At 46.4% G+C, this 21,682-nt stretch overlaps 1 protein-coding gene across 2 annotated transcripts; it reads right to left on the bottom strand.

Moving 5' to 3' along the window:
- Nucleotides 1–799: 799 nt before the first annotated feature.
- Nucleotides 800–19,167, bottom strand: LOC132583900 (ras-related protein Rab-18-B-like). Of its 2 annotated transcripts, none has more exons than XM_060255640.1 (7): nucleotides 18,976–19,167; nucleotides 18,802–18,857; nucleotides 13,698–13,759; nucleotides 11,704–11,776; nucleotides 10,051–10,169; nucleotides 3,679–3,745; nucleotides 800–1,388 (listed from the first exon to the last, which is right to left on the bottom strand). In XM_060255640.1, exons 1-7 carry the CDS (start codon nucleotides 19,050–19,052, stop codon nucleotides 1,222–1,224), a joined length of 621 nt encoding a protein of 206 aa, XP_060111623.1. In that variant the 5' UTR covers nucleotides 19,053–19,167; the 3' UTR covers nucleotides 800–1,221. The 2 variants fall into 2 exon arrangements, with proteins under 2 accessions (XP_060111623.1, XP_060111622.1); XM_060255639.1 differs by having other exon boundaries at nucleotides 800–1,391; nucleotides 18,976–19,159.
- Nucleotides 19,168–21,682: the final 2,515 nt, after the last annotated feature.

Genomic DNA, 21,682 nt, shown 5'->3' on the forward strand with positions numbered 1-21,682 from the left:
ATTGAACAGGTTGTGAGCAGAGCTCAGACAGGGTCCCCATAATCAGAAGCAATATGATGGCATTTAACACACACACACCATCTTGAGCAGGTGTCTGGAGGGGCAGCCTATACGTTTTCTAAACAAATAAGTAATGACAATAGGATGAAAATTTTCTGCAAAACTCTGTACTTTTTTAGTCAGGACACTTTCAAATGAAGTCCTCAATCTTCCTTTGGCTTTAAGAATGTAGAAACTTTTGCATGTTTTGAGATTGGAGGGTTGGGGCGGGGGGTTGGTTGAAAATGACAGCCATTCACACCATCATGAAATAATTAGTGGAGGCCTCATATGGAACAAAAACACAGAACAGATGATGATAAAGGTAAAATGAAAACCCAACTTCTCTCTCAGATTTGCTCTTGAATAAAAATGTTTATGGAGTCCAAAGTTTAGGTCCGTCTCCTGTATATGATACACCATTTTTTCTGTTTAGCCTGTTATCAGGTTCTGGGCTACATTTCTACTGAAGTAACATTCCTGGGATAAAATGTGATCTGCCTACTCCTTTAGATGCTAGCAAAGCCAAACCTCTTGCCCTGTTCCTGTGGAAACGGTCTGGAATCTGCAGAGGTTTGCCAACAAGCCCAGCAGCCTTATCTTGGGGGGGCTCTTGGCTCGCTAAATGTGTGTGAAACATTGTTCTCCAAGGTTAACCTAAACCAAGCTGGGGATGTTTGTCTAAAAATTTCCAGTTCAGAAAGATGCCTTGACACGATCCCACATTCAGACATTGCTTTGGAAAGTAGGATTGCTACACTTAGGATCTTATTTACTTTTATTTACTTTACTTATATCCTGCCTCACCTCCCCCACAAGGGACCCAATGCATCTTACATCATTCTCCTCTCCTTTTTATTCTCACAACAACCCTGTGAGGTGGGTCAGGCTGAGAGCGTGTCACTGGCCCAAGGTCACCCGGCAAGCTTCCATGGCACCATTGGGAATTGAACTGGGATCTCCCTAGTTCAGCACTTTAAACCACTAGACCATGTTGGCTCCACTGTGAACATTCAGCCAACTGGTTATCCATGTATTCAGTTTGTATGCCCTCAAGATGTACACCTGAGACACAGTACAGCCATGTGGGCATTATCTTGGTAGGGCACTGAAACAGAACACAGACGAGGCTGTCTATGAGGTATGCCAGACCTGAGCTACTTGGCTTGAAGATGGTGGAGGTTAAGCCAGAGGACAATATGAACCACAGCCGGGTACTTCTTGAAGCACGCTGTCCTCCATCATTTTGACTCCTTCCCGTCTCACATCCCAAAGTTCCGGAGTCTGCAGGATCCTCACAACGGCCTCCTCAAAGGCACTCTGCACGCCCTCCTTCCTTTTGGCACTGGCTTCTAGGTAGAAATAAACAAGAAGAGCCTTCACCGCTTTGCACAGATTGTGAAGCAAGGCATGGTCACTTTGGATTACCTCAGACTGTCCATCGAACTATCTGCCAACAACTGATGAGGGGAAGAGAGTTATCCAATTTAGGTGTGTGTGTGGGGGGGGGGGGGGGGGGCTGCAGGGCTCAAAATGACATCTGACTTCAAGAGCTATGAGCAGGACTTCACTGTGCTCATTGCATAGATCACGAACTGCATCGGGAAGGTGCCCAAGTTGTGGGGGTGGGGAGGTAACTTACAAAAGAAATGGTGGAGCTCGTCTCCCTCTTGAGCAATGCTGCACTTGTTCAGAGTGGCAGTTAGTGGTGGTGAGCAAAGGGGGCAGATTAGAGGCCCTCCAATGGAGGGGCCATACAGATGGAAGGGAGGTTGAATGGAGTGGCTTGCCCCCCCCCCGGCCCCACTGCAGCTATGGGCCTGAGAAGATACCTTTTAAGGTTAACCCTGAAGGTTCAGATTGTAAGTTATCTCGCTTTTTGGGCAGGGATGCCTCTTATCTCCTATCTCTGAGCCCCCATGGGGTAATGGGCAGAAAATAATAATATTAATAATATGTCATAAAGATGGGGAAATCCCCTCCCAATATAGTTTTCATGATTGTTCAAACTATATATCCTGAAGCAGTGTATTTTATTTGCTTGTTTTTAATGAGCATTGGACTCAACATCAAATTCAAAGTTTCCATAAGGGTTTTGTTTTTTTTTTTTAAACAGCAGTTTGTCTGTGCTCATTTTTTCATTAGAAGTGTTGAGAGATGTTCTGTCACTGGCTCTTTCAGAAATCCACTGTGGATGTTCGCCTTCACCACACGGGGGCATATTTGCACAGACATTAGAGAGGCTTCTAAACTTACAGTTCAAAATGCATGTTAAATAGTGAACATAGAAGAGCTTTGTTTTTTGAGTGGTCCAAATACTAGGAAGAAAAGTCTGTCAAAAGTGATGTCCAAATACCATTCACAGTGGGATGGGGGCATATAGAAGACCAGGGGTATGTATCTGTGCAGGGGTCATTTTGTGGAAAAAAAGGTGCAAGAATTCAGTAGCATATCTCATTTGCATATACCCCGGGATTCGTGTGTAGCAGTGAGAGAACTCCCCACTGCATGCAGACACTTGCTGGAGGTTCAGGAGCTGCGCTCCTATGAGCTCCTGCTGAATTCAAGCCCTGTATCTGTGTATGCTCACATGAGAGGGAGAGAGAGTAGATCTGCTTGCAATTCCCAGGGATTTTGGAAGATCGTTTTCCATAGCCAGGGCTTTTCTTCTGGAAAAAGAGGTGCTGGAACTCTCAAGAAGGAAATGAAGGAGAAACACACTGGTGCCCCTCATGAACTTTAAAATATTTTTTTTAGAGAATTTTGTTTCCATAAAGAGGTTCTGGAACTCCATTCCACCGTGTTCCCTTACAGAAAAAGCCCTGCCCATAGCCAACATCCTTGCTTATTTTGCTGTTCTTAGTCACCTTTTTTCCTACTGCGTCAGTCCCTGTGCCTTTAAGACAAGCCTGGGCATGCAGAAATGAAGCCAGGGATATAATGTGGTGAGAAGACAAGCTTCTCCTGCTTTGGTTTTATATTTCATATTTATATCCTGCTTTTCTCTCTAGAAAGAGCCCCTTGGCGCTGAGTGGTATAGCTGCAGTCCTGCAGTCCTAAGCTCTGCTCACGACCTGAGTTCGATCCCCGGCGGAAGCTGGGTTCAGGTAGCCGGCTCGAGGTTGACTCAGCCTTCCATCCTTCCGAAGTCCATAAAATGATTACCCAGCTTGCTGGGGGGAAGTGTAGATGACTGGGGAAGGCAATGGCAAACCACTCTGTAAAAAGTCTGCCATGAAAACGCTGTGAAAGCAACGTCACCCCAGAATCGGAAACAACTGGTGCTTGCACAGGGGACCTTTCTTTTCCTTTCCTTTCTCTCTAGAGGGCCCCAAAGCAGCTTCCAACATCATCCCTCCCTTCTCCATTTTATCCTCACAGTCACAACCCTGGGAAATTGGTTAGGCTGAAGAGAGAGAGAGTGACTGGCCCAGCAACTCCCAGCTGGTTTCTGTGGTGGAGAGGAGATTCAGGTCTGGACCTCCCAAATCCTAGTCTCACACTCTAACCCCTACACTATACTGGTTCTTCAGTCATAAGGTTGCCATTAATTGTAAAAAGACAGTTTCTCAAACTACCCCGTTCCAGTATTACAGCACAGCAAACCAACCAACTCAGTTCCAGGTTTCCTTCACCTACCTATGAAAAGCATGGAGTGAGTTCGAGCAAACTGCAAGCCTTCCTTTCGGTCTACCTCACGGTCAGCCTAGGGGTAAGGAGAAAATGCTGTTAGAGCTCGTTGGGTATGCTGAAACCCTCAAGCAGGGTTGCCAATCCCCAGGTGGGGGCAGGGGATCCCTTGGTTTGGAAGCCCTCCCCCCCCCTTCAGCATCATAAGAAAGCGGCAGGGGGAGTGTCTGCTGGGTATTCCATTATTCCCTATGGAAATCAATTCCCATAGGGTATAATGGAGGATTGATCCACGGGTATGTGTGGCTCCGGAGAGGCTGTGTTTTGAGGTAGAGGCACCAAAATTTACAGCATAGCATCCAATGCCTCTTCTCAAAACACCTTCCAAGTTTCAAAAGGATTGGACCAGGGGGTCCAATTCTATGAGTCCCCAAAGAAGGTACCCCTATCCTTCATTATTTCCAGTGGAGGGAAGGCATGTAAAAGGTATGTGGTCCCTTGATGGCCAGGACTCCTTTTGGAGTTCAATTATGCTTGTCACAACCTTGCTCCTGGCTCTGTTCCTTCACCCCCTAAGTCCCCAGATATTTCTTGAATAGGACTTGGCAACCCTACCCTCAAGAGACAGGCTTGCGGCTGCCGTCTACAAGAAGTCACTGTGGTCCAATGCATATGGGGTTCATTGGAACCAGGACCTATGACTGCTGAGGTGGCCTCTGACAAAAACTGAGTGCTTTCACACGGCAACTGTTTCCAAGTGGATTTTGCTATTCTTACACAGTAAAAATCTGGTTGCAAAGTGCGTTATTTAGTGTGTGTGAATGCAGCCACTGATGCACCCAGGTCTCACCTGGAGGTTAGAATTCCTGTTTTTGGACACTATTGCCTATGCCTAAAATGAAAAACTGGCAAACGTGCCTCCCCAGATTGCTGCACAAATAAACATAAGAAAAATTGCAGAACATTTTACAAAGTTGTTAAAAATGCAACAGTTGATTTCAGGGCTTTTTTTGTAGCAGGAACTCTTTTCCATATTAGGCTACTCCCCGCCCCCCCCCCCCCGATGTAGCCAATCCTCCTGCAGCTTACAATAGGCCCTGTACGAAGAGCCCTGTAAGCTCTTGGAGGATTGGCTACATCAGGGGTGTGTGGCCTAATATGCAAAGGAGTTCGTGCTACAAAAAACCCCCTGGTTATTTTGATTGGAATAATGACTGGATGCTCCTGCCTGCATTCAGGGCCAGCCCAACTGCTAAGCAAACCTAGGCCTTCGCCTAGGACACCAGATCTTGAGGGTTGCCAGAAGGTGAAAGAAGCCTCCATCAGTGCTTGAAGGGAAAAACTGGGAACTTTGACTCTGGAAAACTTACACCCTGAAACTTTTGTTGGTCTCTGAGGTTCTGCTGGACTCCAATCTAACCATTCTCTTGCAGACCAACACGGCTGCCCTCCTGAAACTACTGACAATAGCTGCCTATTAGAATCTCGGGCTTTCTATAGCTTCCATGATGGAACAGAGAGAGCTTTGAAAGAGTTTTTTTAAAATTTTACATTTGAGAGTGACCAGTAAGAAAAGCCAGTTTGGTGGAGTGGTTAAGAGCAGAAGATTCTAATCTGGAGGACTGGGTTTGATCCCCCATTTTTCCACATGCAGCCAACTGGGTGACCTTGGTTCAGTCACAGTTCTCTCAGAGCTGTTCTCTCAAGAGCAGTTCTCAGTCAGAGCTCTCTCAGCCCCACCTACTTCGCAGGGTGTCTGTTGTGAGAAGAAGGGAAAGAAGATTGTAAGACGCTCTGAGACTCTGAGTGAAGGGTGGGGTATAGATCCAACTCTGCCTCTCTTTTAAAACTTTTCCCTCTATGAAGATCTACTCTGTCCAGTACTAGAAGTAGCTTCTTGTTGTTGCTGTCAATCCCTAGTGGGGTTATTGCGCCCCCTAGTGGGGTTTTCAAGGCAAAAGGCATTCCTAAGTGATTTGCCATTGCCTGCATCTATGTTGTGTGACTCTGGTGTTCCTTGAGGGTCACCCGTCCAAATACTAGCCAATGACCTTGCTTAGCTTCTGAGATTGGGCTAGCCTGGGCTATGCAGGTCAGGGGCCAGAGGCAGTGTGTCTCTTTAAATCAATTGTTGGGTAGCACAGGCGGGATAACACTGTTGCAGCCCTCCTGTTTGTGGGTTCCCTAGAGGTAGCTGGTTGGCCACAAAACACGGTGGGGTTGCTAGGTCTGTGTCGGAAAATACCTAGAGACTTTGGGGGTGGGGCCAGGAGAAGGAGGGGTTTAGGGAGGGCCATAGGGCAGTAGTCCCAAACCTTTTTGGCACCAGGGACTGGTTTTGTGGAAGAGAATTTTTCCATGGACTGGGGGGGATTCGATGGTTTTGGAATGATACAATTGTGCACGGACTCTTCTCTGGGAAAACCGGGTTTGATTCCCCACTCCTCCACTTGACGCTACTGGAACGGCCTTGAGTCAGCCATAGCTCTCGTAGGAGTTGTCCTTGAAAGGGCAGCTGCTGTAAGAGCTCTCTCAGCTCCACCCACCTCACAGGGTGTCTGCTGTGGGGGAGGAAGGTAAAGAGGATTGTGACCACTCTAAGTCTCTGAAATTTGGAGTGGAGGGCTAGATATAAATCCAATATTTGACGGTGGCTCAGTGGTAGAGCATCTGCTTGGGAAGCAGAAGGTCCCCGGTTCAATCCCCGGCATCTCCAAAAAAGGGTCCAGGCAAATAGGTGTGAAAAACTTCAGCTTGAGACCCTGGAGAGCCGCTGCTAGTCTGAGAAGACAATACTGACTTTGATGGACCAAGGGTCTGATTCAGTATAAGGCAGCTTCATATGTTCAATGTCATCATTATTATTATTATTATTACTACATTGTAAAATATAATGAAATAATTATACAACTCATGGCCCAGTTGCTAACAAGCTACGGACCGGTAATGGTCCATGGCTCGTGGGTTGGGGCCCCCTGCCATAGAGTCCACCCTTCAATGCAGCCATTTTCTCCAGGGGAGCTGATCTCTGCCAGCTGGAGATCAGCTGTAAAAGCAGGAGATCTCCAGGTCACCCCTGGCGGCTGGTAACCCTAAAACTAGGTTGGACTTCATGAGCCTTTGGTCTGATCCAGAATGACTTTTCTTATGCTTACTGACTGGTGTGTGTCAAAGTCACTGTTTGATTAGGGTGCCAAAATAACCCAGGGCCAATCCTACATGCACTGGCTATGTTGGAAGCTGATGGTATTCCCAGTAGTAATGTATGGTTGTGAGAGTTGGACCATAAGGAAGGCTGAGTGCAGAAGAATAGATACTTTTGAGCTGTGGTGCTGGAGAAGACTCGTGAGAGTCCCTTGGACTGCAAGAAGATCAAATCAGTCAATCTGAACGGACTTCAGATTTGAAATTTGAACGGACTTCAGAGGATGGTGGAAGACAGGAGGGCCTGGTGTGACTTGGTCCATGGGGTCGCAAAGAGTCGGACTTGACTGTGCAACTGAACAACAACAAACGAAGAGAACTGGTAACAAAAAACAGCTTGAGGAGGGGGCTTTTACATCCCTAGTCAAACAATGGCAGATTATCATCTCTGGGAAGTGCCAAGTTCACAGTTAGAAAGATGTTAGTCTGTGAGTCACCGGCAAACAGCCTGGAATTCCTCACATGGGCTCACCAGAGACTGCTCTCTTGAGGCGGCAGAAACGAGAGCTTCAGGATCTTATTGGTGTGAATCTCCCACAGGGATCACCAAGGGAAGGAGGAACGGAAGCCTTTCTGACTTTCCCTTTCTCCTTCCTGCCTACTCGAATCTATTCTGGGCACATCACATGTATCTTTGACTTTCTGCATTGAAGCTGCTGGCAACTGGCATGTGCAGATGGTGGTGCGGTATTTTAAACCTCTTGAATTGAAGGTCTTGCTGGTTGCCTTGTGTGGGGTCAGGAAGGAATTTGACCGCCAGTCAGAAAGTTAGTAATGAATAATCCCAGGTGGTTTCATTCTGGCATTCGGCTTTCCTTGCCCTGCGTAACAACTCTGCAAGGCAAAATTCTGTTGCCTCCTTTTGTATATTCTGGGTTTTTTTGGCTTGTTCTCTGAACAAAACACCAGTTAACACCATATGGAGAAAACATGTTACATCTGGAGTCCTCAGCCCAGTAGGTGTCCCTGTCTGTCGCCTGTTGCCCCACTGAGGGCTGGAGAGGGAAATTTTTTTTTAGCAGCATCATGCCAAGGTCATAGCATCGCTTCTGGCAAATACCTGGAAGTGACACCACATCACCAGCAGGATATTGGTGCAATGGTCTAGGATCTGGACAAAACTGTCAAAATCATACATCGTTGCACTGATGTTACCCTAGTGTGAGGTCACTTCTGGGTATCTGCAGGAAGTGACATAATGTCATTCTCCTATCCCCATCCCTTCCTTTGGTTGCCAAGCCAACCAATGGCTGGCAACCCTAGTCCTTAACTCCCATGTGAGGGTTGCCCGATTTGGACAGTGGAGAAATGCCTTCAACTTTCCAACCTGCTTTCCCAATTTGAGTGTGAGGTTGATTCCCCAATGGGCCAAACAGTCATCTCAGAACACTTCAAGTTGGAAAATGGTGTGTGTGTGTGTGTGTGTGCATGTGTAGGCTGAAACTCTATTTGCACCCCAGTCATGTTCTGAATTGGGCAACCCACCTGAAACAACTGAGAAGAACTCACAGCTCACTGCTGACAGAGTGGGGGTTGCCAGCTCTGGGTGGGGTGTATTTTTTGGGGGGGAGGAGGGATTGGGGAAAAGAGGATGAGGAGCACAGGGTTTGGGGAGGAGAGAGGTTTGTGGCCTAAGATGCAAAGGAGTTCCTGTTTCAAAAAAAGCCCTGGTTTGCATGCGCTGTATAGTTTTTAGAGCAGGAGTGGCCAAACTTGCTTAACATAGCCACATAGAATAACTGTCAGATGTCTGAGAGCCACAAGACAAGAATGTCAAATGTCTGAGAGCTGCAACACAGGAACGTCAGATGTCTGAGAGAGGGAGAAAAGAAGGAAAGAGGGAATAGATGGGCAGGGAGGAGGTAGGGAGAGGTGTAAAGAAAGCAACTTTAGCTTTAAATGCGCTCTCCAAGCTGCCAGCCAACAGGGCAGTGGGGGCTTCAAGAGCCACACAATGGCTGAGAACAGATGGGCAATCTGGGGTGGTAGAAAGGCGGCCCAAATCGGGATGGCTCAAAAAGAGCCGTCCCGGAGCCTCCCCATGCTCACCCGCATCCCGTCCGTGAGGCGGCTGGGTGCGCCGCATGGGAAGGCAACCCGGAAACCGAATTCCTTTGTTTTTCCTGGGGGGGGGGGGGAAGCGCTGGTGCGCATGAGTGCACTAGTGCTCTGATTGGTCTTAATAAAAAAAAAAAACAGCAGAGCTTGAGGCAGCTTGACAGCTCCAGACTGCCCAGTCGCCTTGCGTGCGCCCTTCCCTGTCCAGATGGCAATCCGGCGACTGATGGCCAGCTCAAATATCTGCTACCACTTTCAGTGGTAGCTTTTTGAGCCGGGTGGAGTGGCCAGAAGGACGGGGTGAGTGCGGGATGGGGACACCCAGCAGATGTTTGCGTGTGGAAGGATTTTTTGGGCCGGCTTCAGAGGCATCTCTGAGTCAGCCCAAAGTGTTGGTCTGTAATCAGCCAATATGTGTGAAAGAGTCACATGTGGCTCCTGAGTCACAGTTTGGCCACCCCTGTTTTAGAGGATTGTTCTCTTATGTTGTAAACCAGTTTTGTCAATTGTGGGTTATGCAGCTCTTCTTGCAGTTTTAATGCTGTAACCCACCTTGAGTCTCAGAAAGAAGTACAAACAATCTAAACGAGTAAAGATGCTGGTTGCAGGTTGCCTCCTCTCTGTTCACACCTTACAGAGTACACAGGTTGGGTCTGGGATCCCCACCCTCTTCAACAGTCAGATGTGCACTACGGGTTCTCTTCCGTTCCTACAAATAGGGACACTTTTGCACATGGAAACTGAGGAGGAGGAGGAGAAGAAGAAGAGAGTGGATGAAGATGAGAGACCTTCACTCAGAGCAGTTTACATCTCCTTTCCCTTCCCCTCCCCACAACAGGTAAGTAGGGCTGAGAGAGCTCTGAGAGAACTTGTGACTGACCCAAGCTCACACCAGCAGCTGCACGGGGAGGAGTGGGGATGGGGAATCAAACCCGGTTCTCCAGATTAGAGTCTGCCGCTCTTAACCACTACACCAAACTGGCTCTCTCATGTCTGCTATACTGTGCAGGGAAGCCCATGCTGAACGTGTGCTCTCTTTCAGGAGAATGAATCACACCATCCATGCCCTTTTGCTAGCCTTGGACCCAATCCCAAGTGGGTGACTGTTTCCCAACTGACCTTATCGATTTTGTTGCCCACCAGCATCTTCACAACATTTTTCTTTGTGGTATACATCTCCAGCTCCCGTAGCCAGCTCTCCAGCCCCACAAAAGTCTCCCTTCTGGTGACATCGTAAACTGGTCGAAAGAGAGAGAGAGAGAGAGCGATAACACACATGCAAATCTGTTTGAAGCGTTTCAGTAGGAATGGAAGGGGAGGGTGTCACTTCAACACATGTGAGTCCATCTTGCTGTGTTGGAGGTGTTCCCCTCAGCATTTTAGGGACTAGGATCCTGATGCTATCTCTAAGGAAGCCCTGAGTGTGTATTTGGGAGAGTTCTAGCAGTCACTGCAGAATAAAGTTGCCAATTGCCCACCTGCTCAGACAAATTCCTGCCCCCCACCTGTTACTGTGTATTTTCAGGCAACCGAGAAAGGGATCATGGTGCAGCTATGGCAACACCACTTCGGGTCACTGTGTCCCTGACACTCTAGGAATTCTTTCAATCTCAATAGTCTTTAACACAGAGATTGGGGATATTCCTAGAGTATTGCTTATGTGGTGACATCACAACCAGGAGATCACCTGGAAAGGAAGTGACATTGCTGGTCAGTGACACTCCTCCCCCTCACTCTCTGCACCCCCCCTCCAATGTCCAAGGGGTTTCTGGCATAAAGACTGGCAACCCTATTGCAGAAGTTGCCCCAAGTGGTTGGCGTGTCACTTCACATATTGCTCTAAGGTAGAGTTCCCAGCCTTATTGAACCTGTGAGAATTTTTGAGATTCTGAGAAAGGGTAATGGATGCCACTGAAAAATGGCTGCTGTGGGAGGTGAGAACAGCAACAAAATGGTGGAAGTGGAGTCTGGGGGCCTATCACAAAATATTGGCCATTTCCAAGCCAAGCAGACACTACACTGAGGTCTCCTGGGCTCTCCTGAAGCACTTTCTACTCTGATGAGATGAAGAAAAGCCAAGAACAGCTCTTTGGGGAAGAAGCAAATGGACACCTGGAAACACATCAGTGAGTACCATGACATCTATGGTACCTATGACACTGGGAATCATTGCTCTGAGGCCTTTGTTCCTAAAGGCTGCGCTTCTGATGTAGGAGCAATACATTTTTCTGAGTATTCAAAGTACAGCATTTGTACCTGGGGGCCTTGAAATTGCAGTATGGAAAAAGAATGTTGTGAACTTCACAGGCTCCTTTTGGATGTAATTAGTATTTGGTGGCACAACTCTAGCCTTTTTGGGTTGAATCCTTTTAGCTGGGTGTGTTTGTGCCTGTCTTTTTAAAGAATGAACGTTGCAAAAAAAAAAAAAAGGTTATAATATAATCAGGGGCTCGGTTTGCGTGGGAAAAGGCTCTGCATGTCTGAAAGTCAGTTTGCTTAACCCGACATCAAATGGAAATGCCTGCGAAGCCGAGCTAAAGGGGCTTTGGCTTTTTCACTTTAAACCCTTTCAAGTAGCTGATGTTCTTTGCCAAGAAGAACAACAACCAGCCATCACCCTGTTGGTGTGGGAGTGCAGGAGTATTAATTGTTGTTCTAACTCTGTCAGCAGCCTTAGAGAAAGAGGAAAGAAATTATTTAATTTACTTCTCCTTTAAGGTGATTCGACTTCAGAGTTGCGCTAATTACAGCCCTGGGATGTCTGCCACCTACCTAAAATTACACCTTGAGCGCCACGGTAATAACTAGGAGTCAACGTTCGAAACCGCTCTTGCCCTGCTGTGTCCTACAAAAGGGGGAGGGGGACAAAAATAGGCATTTAGGACAAAAAAGATGTTGAAAAATCCGTGGTGTAAATGTTAAAACAAGTTAAAGGTCACGAAGACCCGAACACTTTCTGTACAGAGTGTTCCTTTGCAGGGAAGTTCTCTAGATTTGGAGTGACACAGGGCAATGTTGTGAAGATGGATCAGGGCTATGGCTGCCAACCTCCAAGCGGCACCTGGAGATCGCCTGCTATTGCAATTATATTTCCAAGTGGCAGAGAGCAATTCCCCTGGAGAAAATGGCTGCTTTGGAGGATGGCCTCTATGGAATTAGAACCGGCTGAGGTCTCTTCCCTCCCAAATCATGCCCTCCCCAGGCTCTACCCCCCAAATCTTCAAGTATTTTTGAACCCAGAGCTGGCAACCCTAATTAGGGCTGTCACAAGTGGGGATTGAGGAGGGTCTTCTACTGCCTGGCACCACTCTGGTAAAGGTCTGTCTGGGAGGGCCCAAAGCACCCACCCAACCCCTGTCTTCCTTCTCAGCAAGCACCTTTTATCTGTGACCAAAGAGGCATGCAGACCTAGGCAGGTGGTTTTAATTATTAGTACAACAGTGAAAGTGAAACAAACAGTAAAGCTTGTGGAAAGAAAATAAAAGCCCTGACACGACTAACTATACGTTCCCTTCCTTTTGCTTCTAACTGACTCACCACTCTTTGAATGATGGAACCCTCCTGACTGCAACCTTCTCTCCAGCCTTGCCTTTCCAGAGAGAACTCTCCTGACTGTAGCCTCCTTCTCTCACTGGGCCTTTTATTTCTTTCCTTCCAGGTCCCACCCCTCTAGTCTCCACTGGGCAAATGTTCCCTCAAAAACTGCAACCCACCCAATCAGAGGGACCAAAGTGATCCTGGAAAATGTAAGCCCTGTAGCTACTCTGATATAGGCTTCCCTGGAGCCTGTATGCCTCACTAGGCCTAGGATCATGGCAAGGGCTCATCCACACTATCTGCAAATGTGTACCCCCCACTGGATTTTAACCAGCTTGGCATGGGAGGTCCAACTTCTAAATCTTTAACTAATAAAATCAATGATAATTTATTAAATAAGAACATAATAATGGTACTGGGGGGGGCACAGTGGGAGGACCTCCTGATGGCACTTGGTTTTTTTGGCCACTGTGTGACACAGAGTGTTGGACTGGATGGGCCATTGGCCTGATCCAACATGGCTTCTCTTATGTTCTTAAAAGAAGAGACCTGCTGGATCACAGCCCTGGTCCATCTAGTTTTTTGTGGCAATTTCCCTCCTCCCTCTGTCTGCCAATCAAGGGAAGGCTTTCTTTCTCTCCTCTGTGAAGCAGTGCCTCAGTCCTCAGGCAGCGGAACACAACAAACCTTGATTGATGGTTTGACAGTCCACAGGTTGATGCAGCACAGTCCCAACCAATCAGGGTGCTCCATTTTGCCACCACGAAAGGGCTTTTATTATATAAAGGATGACTGCCTGTCATTGACTGATGGTCATTTTGACAGGCACAGGTTCAGGGTCCTGTGCAAGCTAGAGACATTAAAGTTACAGGGGACCTCCCCCAGATGCTCCTCTACATGGCCCCCCTGGAACTGCTATGAACAACTGGAAAGTTTGTGCTGCTTGACCTGCCACAAACTTCACCTTGTGAACCATGAACTGGCCAAAATCCATCACAGATTTTGGTCTGTAAGCTGGTTTGTGCCCATCTCTACATTTGGGATGGGGGCTGTATTAAGGAGGGGAACTGATTAAGACTGAGGGAAAAAGCTGGCTGAAGCTAGCCCAAAAGTGGAATAAAGAGTGCTTTCTTTAGCTGCTGTTGACTTTTTTTTCCCTTCCAGGAGACAGATTTAATTCCTCATGATCAGCATTCCAGTTTTTCACAAGGACTCCAGATGTTGCTTACCCATATTGCCAACTGCAGGGGAAGATCCCCGACAACCATCTTCTTCACTTTAAAATCAACACCTGGCAAGTGAAGAGACAGAGGTATCAGACACACATGTGGGTGAGCACCTGTTTCCTTGGCCTGCTACAGCGGAAAGTCAAGGAAACAGATGAAACTTTTCTCATCTCTGCTGTAGGAAGAGTAGCTGTGAAAGGGCCAAGAAAATAGAATTTGCAGGTCTAACTTAAATGTCAAATATTTGCCCATCATAGGATTGCCAGCTCTGGGTTGGGGGTGGAGCTTGGGGAGAGCGGAGTTTGAGGAGGGCAGGGACATCAGCAGGGTATGTATGTTTGTTTGTTTATTTATTTATTTGTTTATTTCTGTCAATCTGTAGTCCGCCTTTCCCATGGTGGGCTCAGGGCGGATTCCAACATAGTAAACCATTCAAACTAATAATAAGCAATCTAACAGATAAATAGTAAAACAATCAAACAGTTAAAACAGATTAAAAGATTATGCCACTGAGCCCACCCTCCAATCAGCCATTTTCTCCAGGGGAACTGATCATGGTAATCTGAAGACAGGGATGCCATCCTCCAGGTGGGACCTGGGGATCTCACGGAATTACAGCTCATCTCCAGGCTACAGAAATCCATTCCCCTGGAGAAAATGGATGCTTTGGAGGGTGGACCCTAGGTCATTGTATCCCACTGAGGTCCCTGTCCTCCCCAGGCTCCATCCATATTATAATATCAAATTGATCTAATTACTCTCCCCCCCCACAAAAAAAAGACCAAATAATTGGACAGATTCAAAGTATATATTTAAAAGCTGTGCCAGGTGAGTTACTGTGCCAGCAAATAGACTCTTCGAAAGGAAAGGTTCCCTGTGCAAGCACCAGTCGTTTCCGACTCTGGGGTGACGTTGCTTTCACAACGTTTTCACGGCAGACTTTTTACGGGGTGGTTTGCCATTGCCTTCCCCAGTCATCTACACTTTCTCCCCAGCAAGCTGGGTAGTCATTTTACCAACCTCGGAAGGATGGGAGGCTGAGTTAACCTTGGGCCAGCTACCTGAAAACCCAACTGCCGCTGGGGATCGAACTCAGGTAATGGCATTGTTTTGTCCAATATACTCTAGATATATATTGGACAAAATAAATCAATAAGTTACAGCTTGAGGGCCACAGAAAAAACAGGTATGAAGTTTAGGGCTGTATCCCATTGTGTTGGCTAAATAGGATGATCTAGCTCCTGTATGCCATTCATTCCTGAGATTTTGCATATCGTATTTATTAACCAACATCAAATATCTATAAATAAATATTGTAGCCTATGCTTTCTGCATTAATACAGCGAGAATTAACAAACAACTCAAACACAGTCACTTAGGGGCAGCAGTGAGTGCTTTCACACATTGACTGATTGCAAGTGGATTTTGCTATTTTTATAGAACAAAAACCCATTGCAAAGTGTGTTATTTAATGTGCATGAATGCATCCAGTATATTTACAGCAGCTTCAGAGGCAATGTGTGACTGGTAGAGTTGCTAATCCCCAGTTGGGAGCAGGGGATCCCCTGGTTTGGCGACCAGGGACATCAGAAAGCAGGGAGAAGGGGGGTTGAATATCCGCCAGACACTCCATTATACTCTATGGGAACTGGTTCTCCAAAATGGAGAATAGATCAGTGGGTAACTCGGGCTCTGTGGGGGGGGGGGAAGCTGTTTTTGAGGTAGAGGCACCAAATTTTCAGCATAGCATCTGGTACCTCACCTCAACACCCCCCACAAGTTTCAAAAAGATTGAACTAGGGGGTCTAGTTCTATGATCCCCAAAAGAAGGTGCCCCCATCCTCCATAATTTCCAATGCACGGAGGGCATTTAAAAGGAGCGTGGTCAATTAAAAGTCCTAACAATCAAACTGCCTTTGGAGTGCCTCGAAATACCACTAAAGATGGTGCCCAATACATTTCAAACAGCTTTTCTGTTTTTCGCACATCAGAAACCTGCTAATCAAGCACTCGTTATTCTGCCTTCTTTTGTGTTATTCACACATCCAGCGCTCAAAACCCCTGTAAAGCGGGATATGTGAATTGGGCAGCAGCTGGTACACCAGTTAAGAATAAACTATTGATTTTTAGTTGTGATAACTGGAGAAAGAAGGGGGGGATATTCCCTCAAAGAAAGGGACAAACATCAGTTTGGTTTGAGCTGAACCTAGGAGAGCTTCTCGAATCCCTAGCAAAATCTTGTGATATTAAAAAGAAGTCAGTTGAACGTTGATTAGGGACAAAGGCTAAAAACCCTTTGAAGCAAGGGACATCAAATCCACTATTTAATCAATGGAAAGAAGCTGCAGTTAAGAAGAATTGTGGGTCTTGAGGGTGAAGGGGTTCATCTGCAGAATAGCTCATACATATCAAAGTGCCCAACTAATGAGAGTTCTGTTCTTTTAGCCAAGAAGCAGGAATTTTCTTTTGCTAATGTATAGTGTGTTAATCATTCTTGGCAGGGGACATGCATACGATCTGTAAAATATTGATAACATTCAGATGCATACCTGTCTGGTCATGTGATTTTCTCTTCCTCCAAGGTATTAAAAAAGGTAAAGTTAGTCCCCTGTGCAAGCACCAGCCGTTTTCGACTCTGGGGTGACGTCGCAGCACGATGTTTTCACGGCAGACTTTTTTACGGGGTGGTTTGCCATTGCCTTCCCCAATCATCTACAGTTTCCCCGCAGCAAGCTGGGGACTCATTTTACCGACCTCGGAAGGATGGAAGGCCGAGTCAACCTGGAGACGGTTACCTGAACCCATCTTCCGTGAGGATCAAACTCAGGTCGCGAGCAGAGTTCGGACTGCAATACCGCAGCTTTAAAAAGGTAAAGGTAGTCCCCTGTGCAAGCACCAGTTGTTTCCGACTTTGGGGTGATGTTGCTTTCACAACGTTTTCATGGCAGACTTTTTTATGAGGTGGTATGCCATTGCCTTCCCCAGTAATCTACACTTCCCCCCCCAGCAAGCTGGGTACCTACCACTTGGCAAATAAATGGCAGCCAAAACCTGATGCTGAAGTTAAGGGCCAGACTTAATGTTGCCAACCTCCAGGTGGCAGGGGAATCCAAAGCACAATGCTACCGCAAAACCAGCCTCAAAAACCAATATCGGGTAAGAACGCCATACACTTCAATACACTGAATAACACTTCAGCGTGTTATTCAATGTGCTAATCACGTTGAAGTGTTTTTCAGTGTATTGAAGTGTATGACGTTCTTACCCGGTTTTTGAAACTTTGTGAGAAACTTGAAGAAGCTAATGTGAAACAAGGGCACCATTATGACCTTGTCACTTTCTTGGACTGCTGGTTGCATATCTCAAAGAATTTTGGATTGTATGGACTGAGTTACCATCTATTATTGATTTCTATTTCACTTGGATTTTTCTACTGAGAACCGGCATTAAGTTGCCGAAAAGAAATGGGACTGGTTTTGTGGTGAATACATTCCTTGCACTATATAGAGAGACTTTTTGAATTAGTTTTCTAACAATGTTTGTATAATATGTTGAAGTTTTTGATAACTTTGTATTGGTTTTGCGGTAGCGTTGTGCTTTGGATTCCCCTGCCTGTTTTTGCTGTGATTCTCTGTTTGGCTTACACAGCCATCACGTGGCGGCTGGAGATCTCTTGCTCTCACAAATGATCTTCAGTTGACAGTGATAAGTTCATTTGGAGATAACCATTTTGGAAGATGGACTCTATGGCATCCTACCCTTTGACGTCCCTTCCCAAACCCAACCCGCCTCAGGCTCCACCCCCAAAATCTCCAGTTGTTTCCCAACCCAGAGCTGGCAACCCTAGCCTGACAAGACTAATGCCGAGACCTATGATCACAATCCCTGGTCATTTCTTTTCAGATCAAAAAACCATGGTGAAGCACCTGGAAATCTTCTGGAACTGGTCTCATCTGTTCCCCTGCAGAAAAGGACTAGTTTGGTGGGTTGACTTAACAGAGGTCCCTCTCCAAAACGTGTCCTCTCCAGGCTTTACCGTGGAGTGGGTAACCCTACCCCCCATTTGCCTCGCCTGGGAAAACACACACAAATACCAATGTTTGCTGATCTGATTGGAGTCTGTGAGTGGCTCTGATTGGATCTGAACAGTAGGGGCGGATCTAACTAATTGAATCATCCTGTATAATCTGATCTGAATTTTCTAAAGAAAGAGCACCACAGAACCATAAAAAAGGAAAACAAGGGCCCTGACCTGGATAGTCCAGGCAAGCCTGATCTCAGAAGCTGAACAGGGCCAACCCTCGCAAGCAGGGGTGGAATTCTAGCTGGAGCTCCTTTGCATATTAGGCCACACCCCCTGATGTAGCCAATCCTCCAAGAGCTTACAAAAAAGAGCCTTGTAAGAAAACAGAAGATGATGATATTGGATTTATATCCCGCCCTCCACTCCGAATCTCAGAGTGGCTCACAATCTCCTTTATCTTCCTCCCCCACGACAGACACTCTATGAGGTGGGTGGGGCTGAGAGAACTCTCACAGCAGCTGCCCTTTCAAGAACAACCTCTGCCAGAGCTATGGCTCTTGGAGGATCGACTACATCAGGGGTGGGTGGCCTAATATGCAAAGGAGCTCCTGCTAGAATTCCACCCCTGCTTGCAAGTATTGGATGGGAAACATCCAAGGACTACCAGGGCTGGGACACAGAGTCAGGCAATAGAAAGCCACCTCTCTGAAATGTCCAAGCCCCACTAGGGGTCATCAGAAGTCAACCACGACTTTCAGGCATGTGTGCGCGTACACAAACACACACATTTTTTTTAAAAAAAATTTAAAAAGAAAACAAGGGACTTTTTTTTTAAATGTGTCTAAATCAGGGATCTTGAACAACAGAGCACCTCTAGAGCTCAACCCTCCCTCGAAGTCATGCAGCCTTTCCCTGCTCCGTCAGTGTCCACAGAAAGGCTCAGAAGCAATCGCTTTCTTTCACAATCTACCAGGCAGAGGAAAACAGCTTCCGTTGCCAAAAAGATGATCCCTCGTGTAAATTAAGCCCTGGAGATGGCACTGTCATCAGTCACAAAGGATAGAGGCAGCCAGCAATGCTCACCAATGGTTGGGTTGAGATAGGGTTCAAAGTGGTCTTCTGTGAATCTCAGCAAGAGGCTGTGAAAGGAGACAAGAGAGAACACAGGTGAGCTGTATGGGAGCAGTGGCTCTCCATGGAGCAACACCCTCAGCCCTCTTCCCACACTGTGGGGCACTCCCCCCTCTCAGCTTGCACCTGGATTTCCCCACCGCACTGTCTCCGACCAACAGCAGCTTCAGGGTGGGCAGTGACAGGGAGTCTTCTCGCGCCATGGCGAACCCTGTCAACAGAGGCACCACAGACTTTGGCAGAGGGAAAACGAGGGCTCCACCCTCCACACCCCAGCCAAGAACACAGGGAGGAGGAACCGGAATATAGGTCACTCTCACCACCTCCTCCACTAGCAAGGAGCAAAATGTTAAGGTGGAGAGGCAGAGAGCTGCATTGTGGGGAGTGAAAAATCATTTGTGGGAAGGCCCATATTCTCCCCCAACATTCGCTTTTGCATTGCGTGACTTCTTTCCTATAAATAGGAGCAAAATTGCAAGCGGTGGCATCAGTCCAAATTCCTGAAGTTGTGTAAGACCTTTAATAAAAAGCAACCAGTTTCAAAACCTTTCATCCACCTAGACTGTCGAGTGTACAGTACAAACTCTGTCAAAACAGGAAAGGCAAGAAATAATAATTGCAAGAGGAGGCATTGATACCCAGGACATGATGGCAAATATAGGCGCTTCTCTATTCTTCAGACAACTCCCAAACTTTTTTTTTTGTTCTTTGCATTGAGCCGCCAGCCTCCTAATGGGGAGTTCTAGAGAACTCTGCACACTGTCCTGTGGGTTTTTTTGGTTGAATCTTTTGAAAAGCAGGGGTGAAATTCCAGCAAGGGCTCCTTTGCATATTAGGCCACACACCCCTGATGCAGCCAATCCTCCAAGAGCTTACAAGCCTCTTTTTCGTAAGCTCTTGGAGGATTGGCTACATCAGGGGTGTGTGGTCTAACATGCAAAGGAGCTCCTGCTAGGGGAGGGATGGTGGCTCAGTGGTAGAGCATCTGCTTGGTAAGCAGAAGGTCCCAGGTTCAATCCCCGGCATCTACAACTAAAATGGGTCCAGGCAAATAGGTGTGAAAAACCTCAGCTTGAGACCCTGGAGAGCCGCTGCCAGTCTGAATAGACAATACTGATTTTGATGGACCGAGGGTCTGATTCAGTATAAGGCAGTTTCATATGTTCATGTATGTTCAATTCCACCCTGTATGAAAAGCATTCTGCTTCCTCTGTTTTAACAGTAAGAGGTGTCGTACTCTATCACAGCATTGCCTGGCGGTTAAGTTTCCTAATGTGAACACAAGTGTTGGTTAAGCAGCAAAAAGTACTCTGCACATGCTCAGAGGCATGGCTGCATCTCTTGGTTGAAACTTTGCTCAAAACAGAGGACCAATCCACATCTGGGAATCTTCATATTCTCACAAATGAAGGCAGATATCAGAAAGTTATTATTATGACTTGGTCCCCAAACTTATTTTCATTCTCAAATGTTAGCTTTGAACATACCTGATAACTGATAATATGGGAGAGGTTTTATTGTCAAGAGACAAAAAGGCTCTTTTCCACTAAGACATTTGAGGGCAATGAACACACTAGACATGAAGGAAAAGGGTTTTTATTGAAATCTCTATAATACAGCGATATCAACATGCCACAAGCATAAATAGGGATTAGAACAGAAAATATACTCCTTGTGCTACAGGATCCTTCCTGACTTCACGATCCCTTCTGCTACAAGAGACTCCTGAAGTTGGACAGTAAGTATTATGGACTGAGATTTTGCATCGAATCCAGGTGCATCCTGCCCCCATGTCCTCTTCAGGAAATGACAGAAAAAACACTCTCCTTGTTACAAAACAATATCAAAATATAATTACAATACTTTCCATTACACCATTGTGTTACGATATAAATTCCAGTGGCAAATACCACCCGAAGCACACAACTCCACTACTGTCCATAAAATGATATCAAATTCTTTCAAAACAATACAGTCCTGCGATGATGCAAAACCAGTCTGTTCTTGTTTCGGATCCTTATGATCCTTCCTCTGGAACCATCTTATTGATTTGGAATGCAGTAGTCTGATGGTGCCTTATTTCTTTACTATTCACTGTTTTCCAGGCTTTCTCTAATTTATTTCATTACTAGAACGCTACTGTTCTTTCTCCATCTCTCAGCATTTCATTGCAATTAATAGGCTAGAAAGAGTTGACAGAGACATTTTTCTTCCTCTCCCAAAATACTAGAACTCCATGGCATCCAATGAAACTGAAGGGCAGTAGGTTCAGGACGGACAAAAGGAAATACTACTTTATACAGACAGTGATCAAAATGTGAAATTTGCTGCCAGAGGATGTAGTGATGGCCCCAGGAATAAACAGCTTCAAAAGGGGATTAGATAGATTCATGGAGGATAAATCTATCATCATTAAAGAGCCAAATGCTGTCAAAATTCAGAGATTGTGGACCACTCACAAAAAGCCATTATCTTTTCTTGTGTGTGTGTGTTATTGTTTCTTGTGTGTTTCTCTTGAACAGGGCTTGTTTTGTAGAAAAATAGGTGGTGGAGCTCATCCAGGGATTGTTATGCAGCTGCACCTGCTATTCAATGGACAAGGTGGGAAGGAGGAGGTAGAACTCTCAGAAAGGTTCAGGAACTGTGCTCCTGTGAGCTCCCACTGAATCCAAGGTCCGCTCTTGAAGAAGAAATTGGATTTATATCTTGCCCTCCACTCCAAATCTCAGAGCGGCTCACAATCTCCTTTATCTTCCTCCCCCACAACAGACACCCTGTGAGGTGGGTGGGGCTGAGAGGGCTCTCACAGCAGCTGTCCTTTCAAGGACAACCT

This window comes from Heteronotia binoei, chromosome 15 (assembly GCF_032191835.1).
Source record: "Heteronotia binoei isolate CCM8104 ecotype False Entrance Well chromosome 15, APGP_CSIRO_Hbin_v1, whole genome shotgun sequence".
Lineage (NCBI taxonomy): Eukaryota > Metazoa > Chordata > Lepidosauria > Squamata > Gekkonidae > Heteronotia > Heteronotia binoei.

What these genes read in the sequence shown, in the direction of transcription:
- LOC132583900 (XM_060255639.1), bottom strand. Translation starts at nt 19,052, where the DNA reads ATGGCGCGAGAAGACTCCCTGTCACTGCCCACCCTGAAGCTGCTGTTG. An exon ending in CTATCTCAACCCAACCATTG is followed by an intron (nt 13,760 to 18,801) that starts GTGAGCATTGCT and finishes TTCACTTGCCAG; the next exon opens with GTGTTGATTTTAAAGTGAAG. An exon ending in CCCTGCAGTTGGCAATATGG is followed by an intron (nt 11,777 to 13,697) that starts GTAAGCAACATC and finishes CCCCTTTTGTAG; the next exon opens with GACACAGCAGGGCAAGAGCG.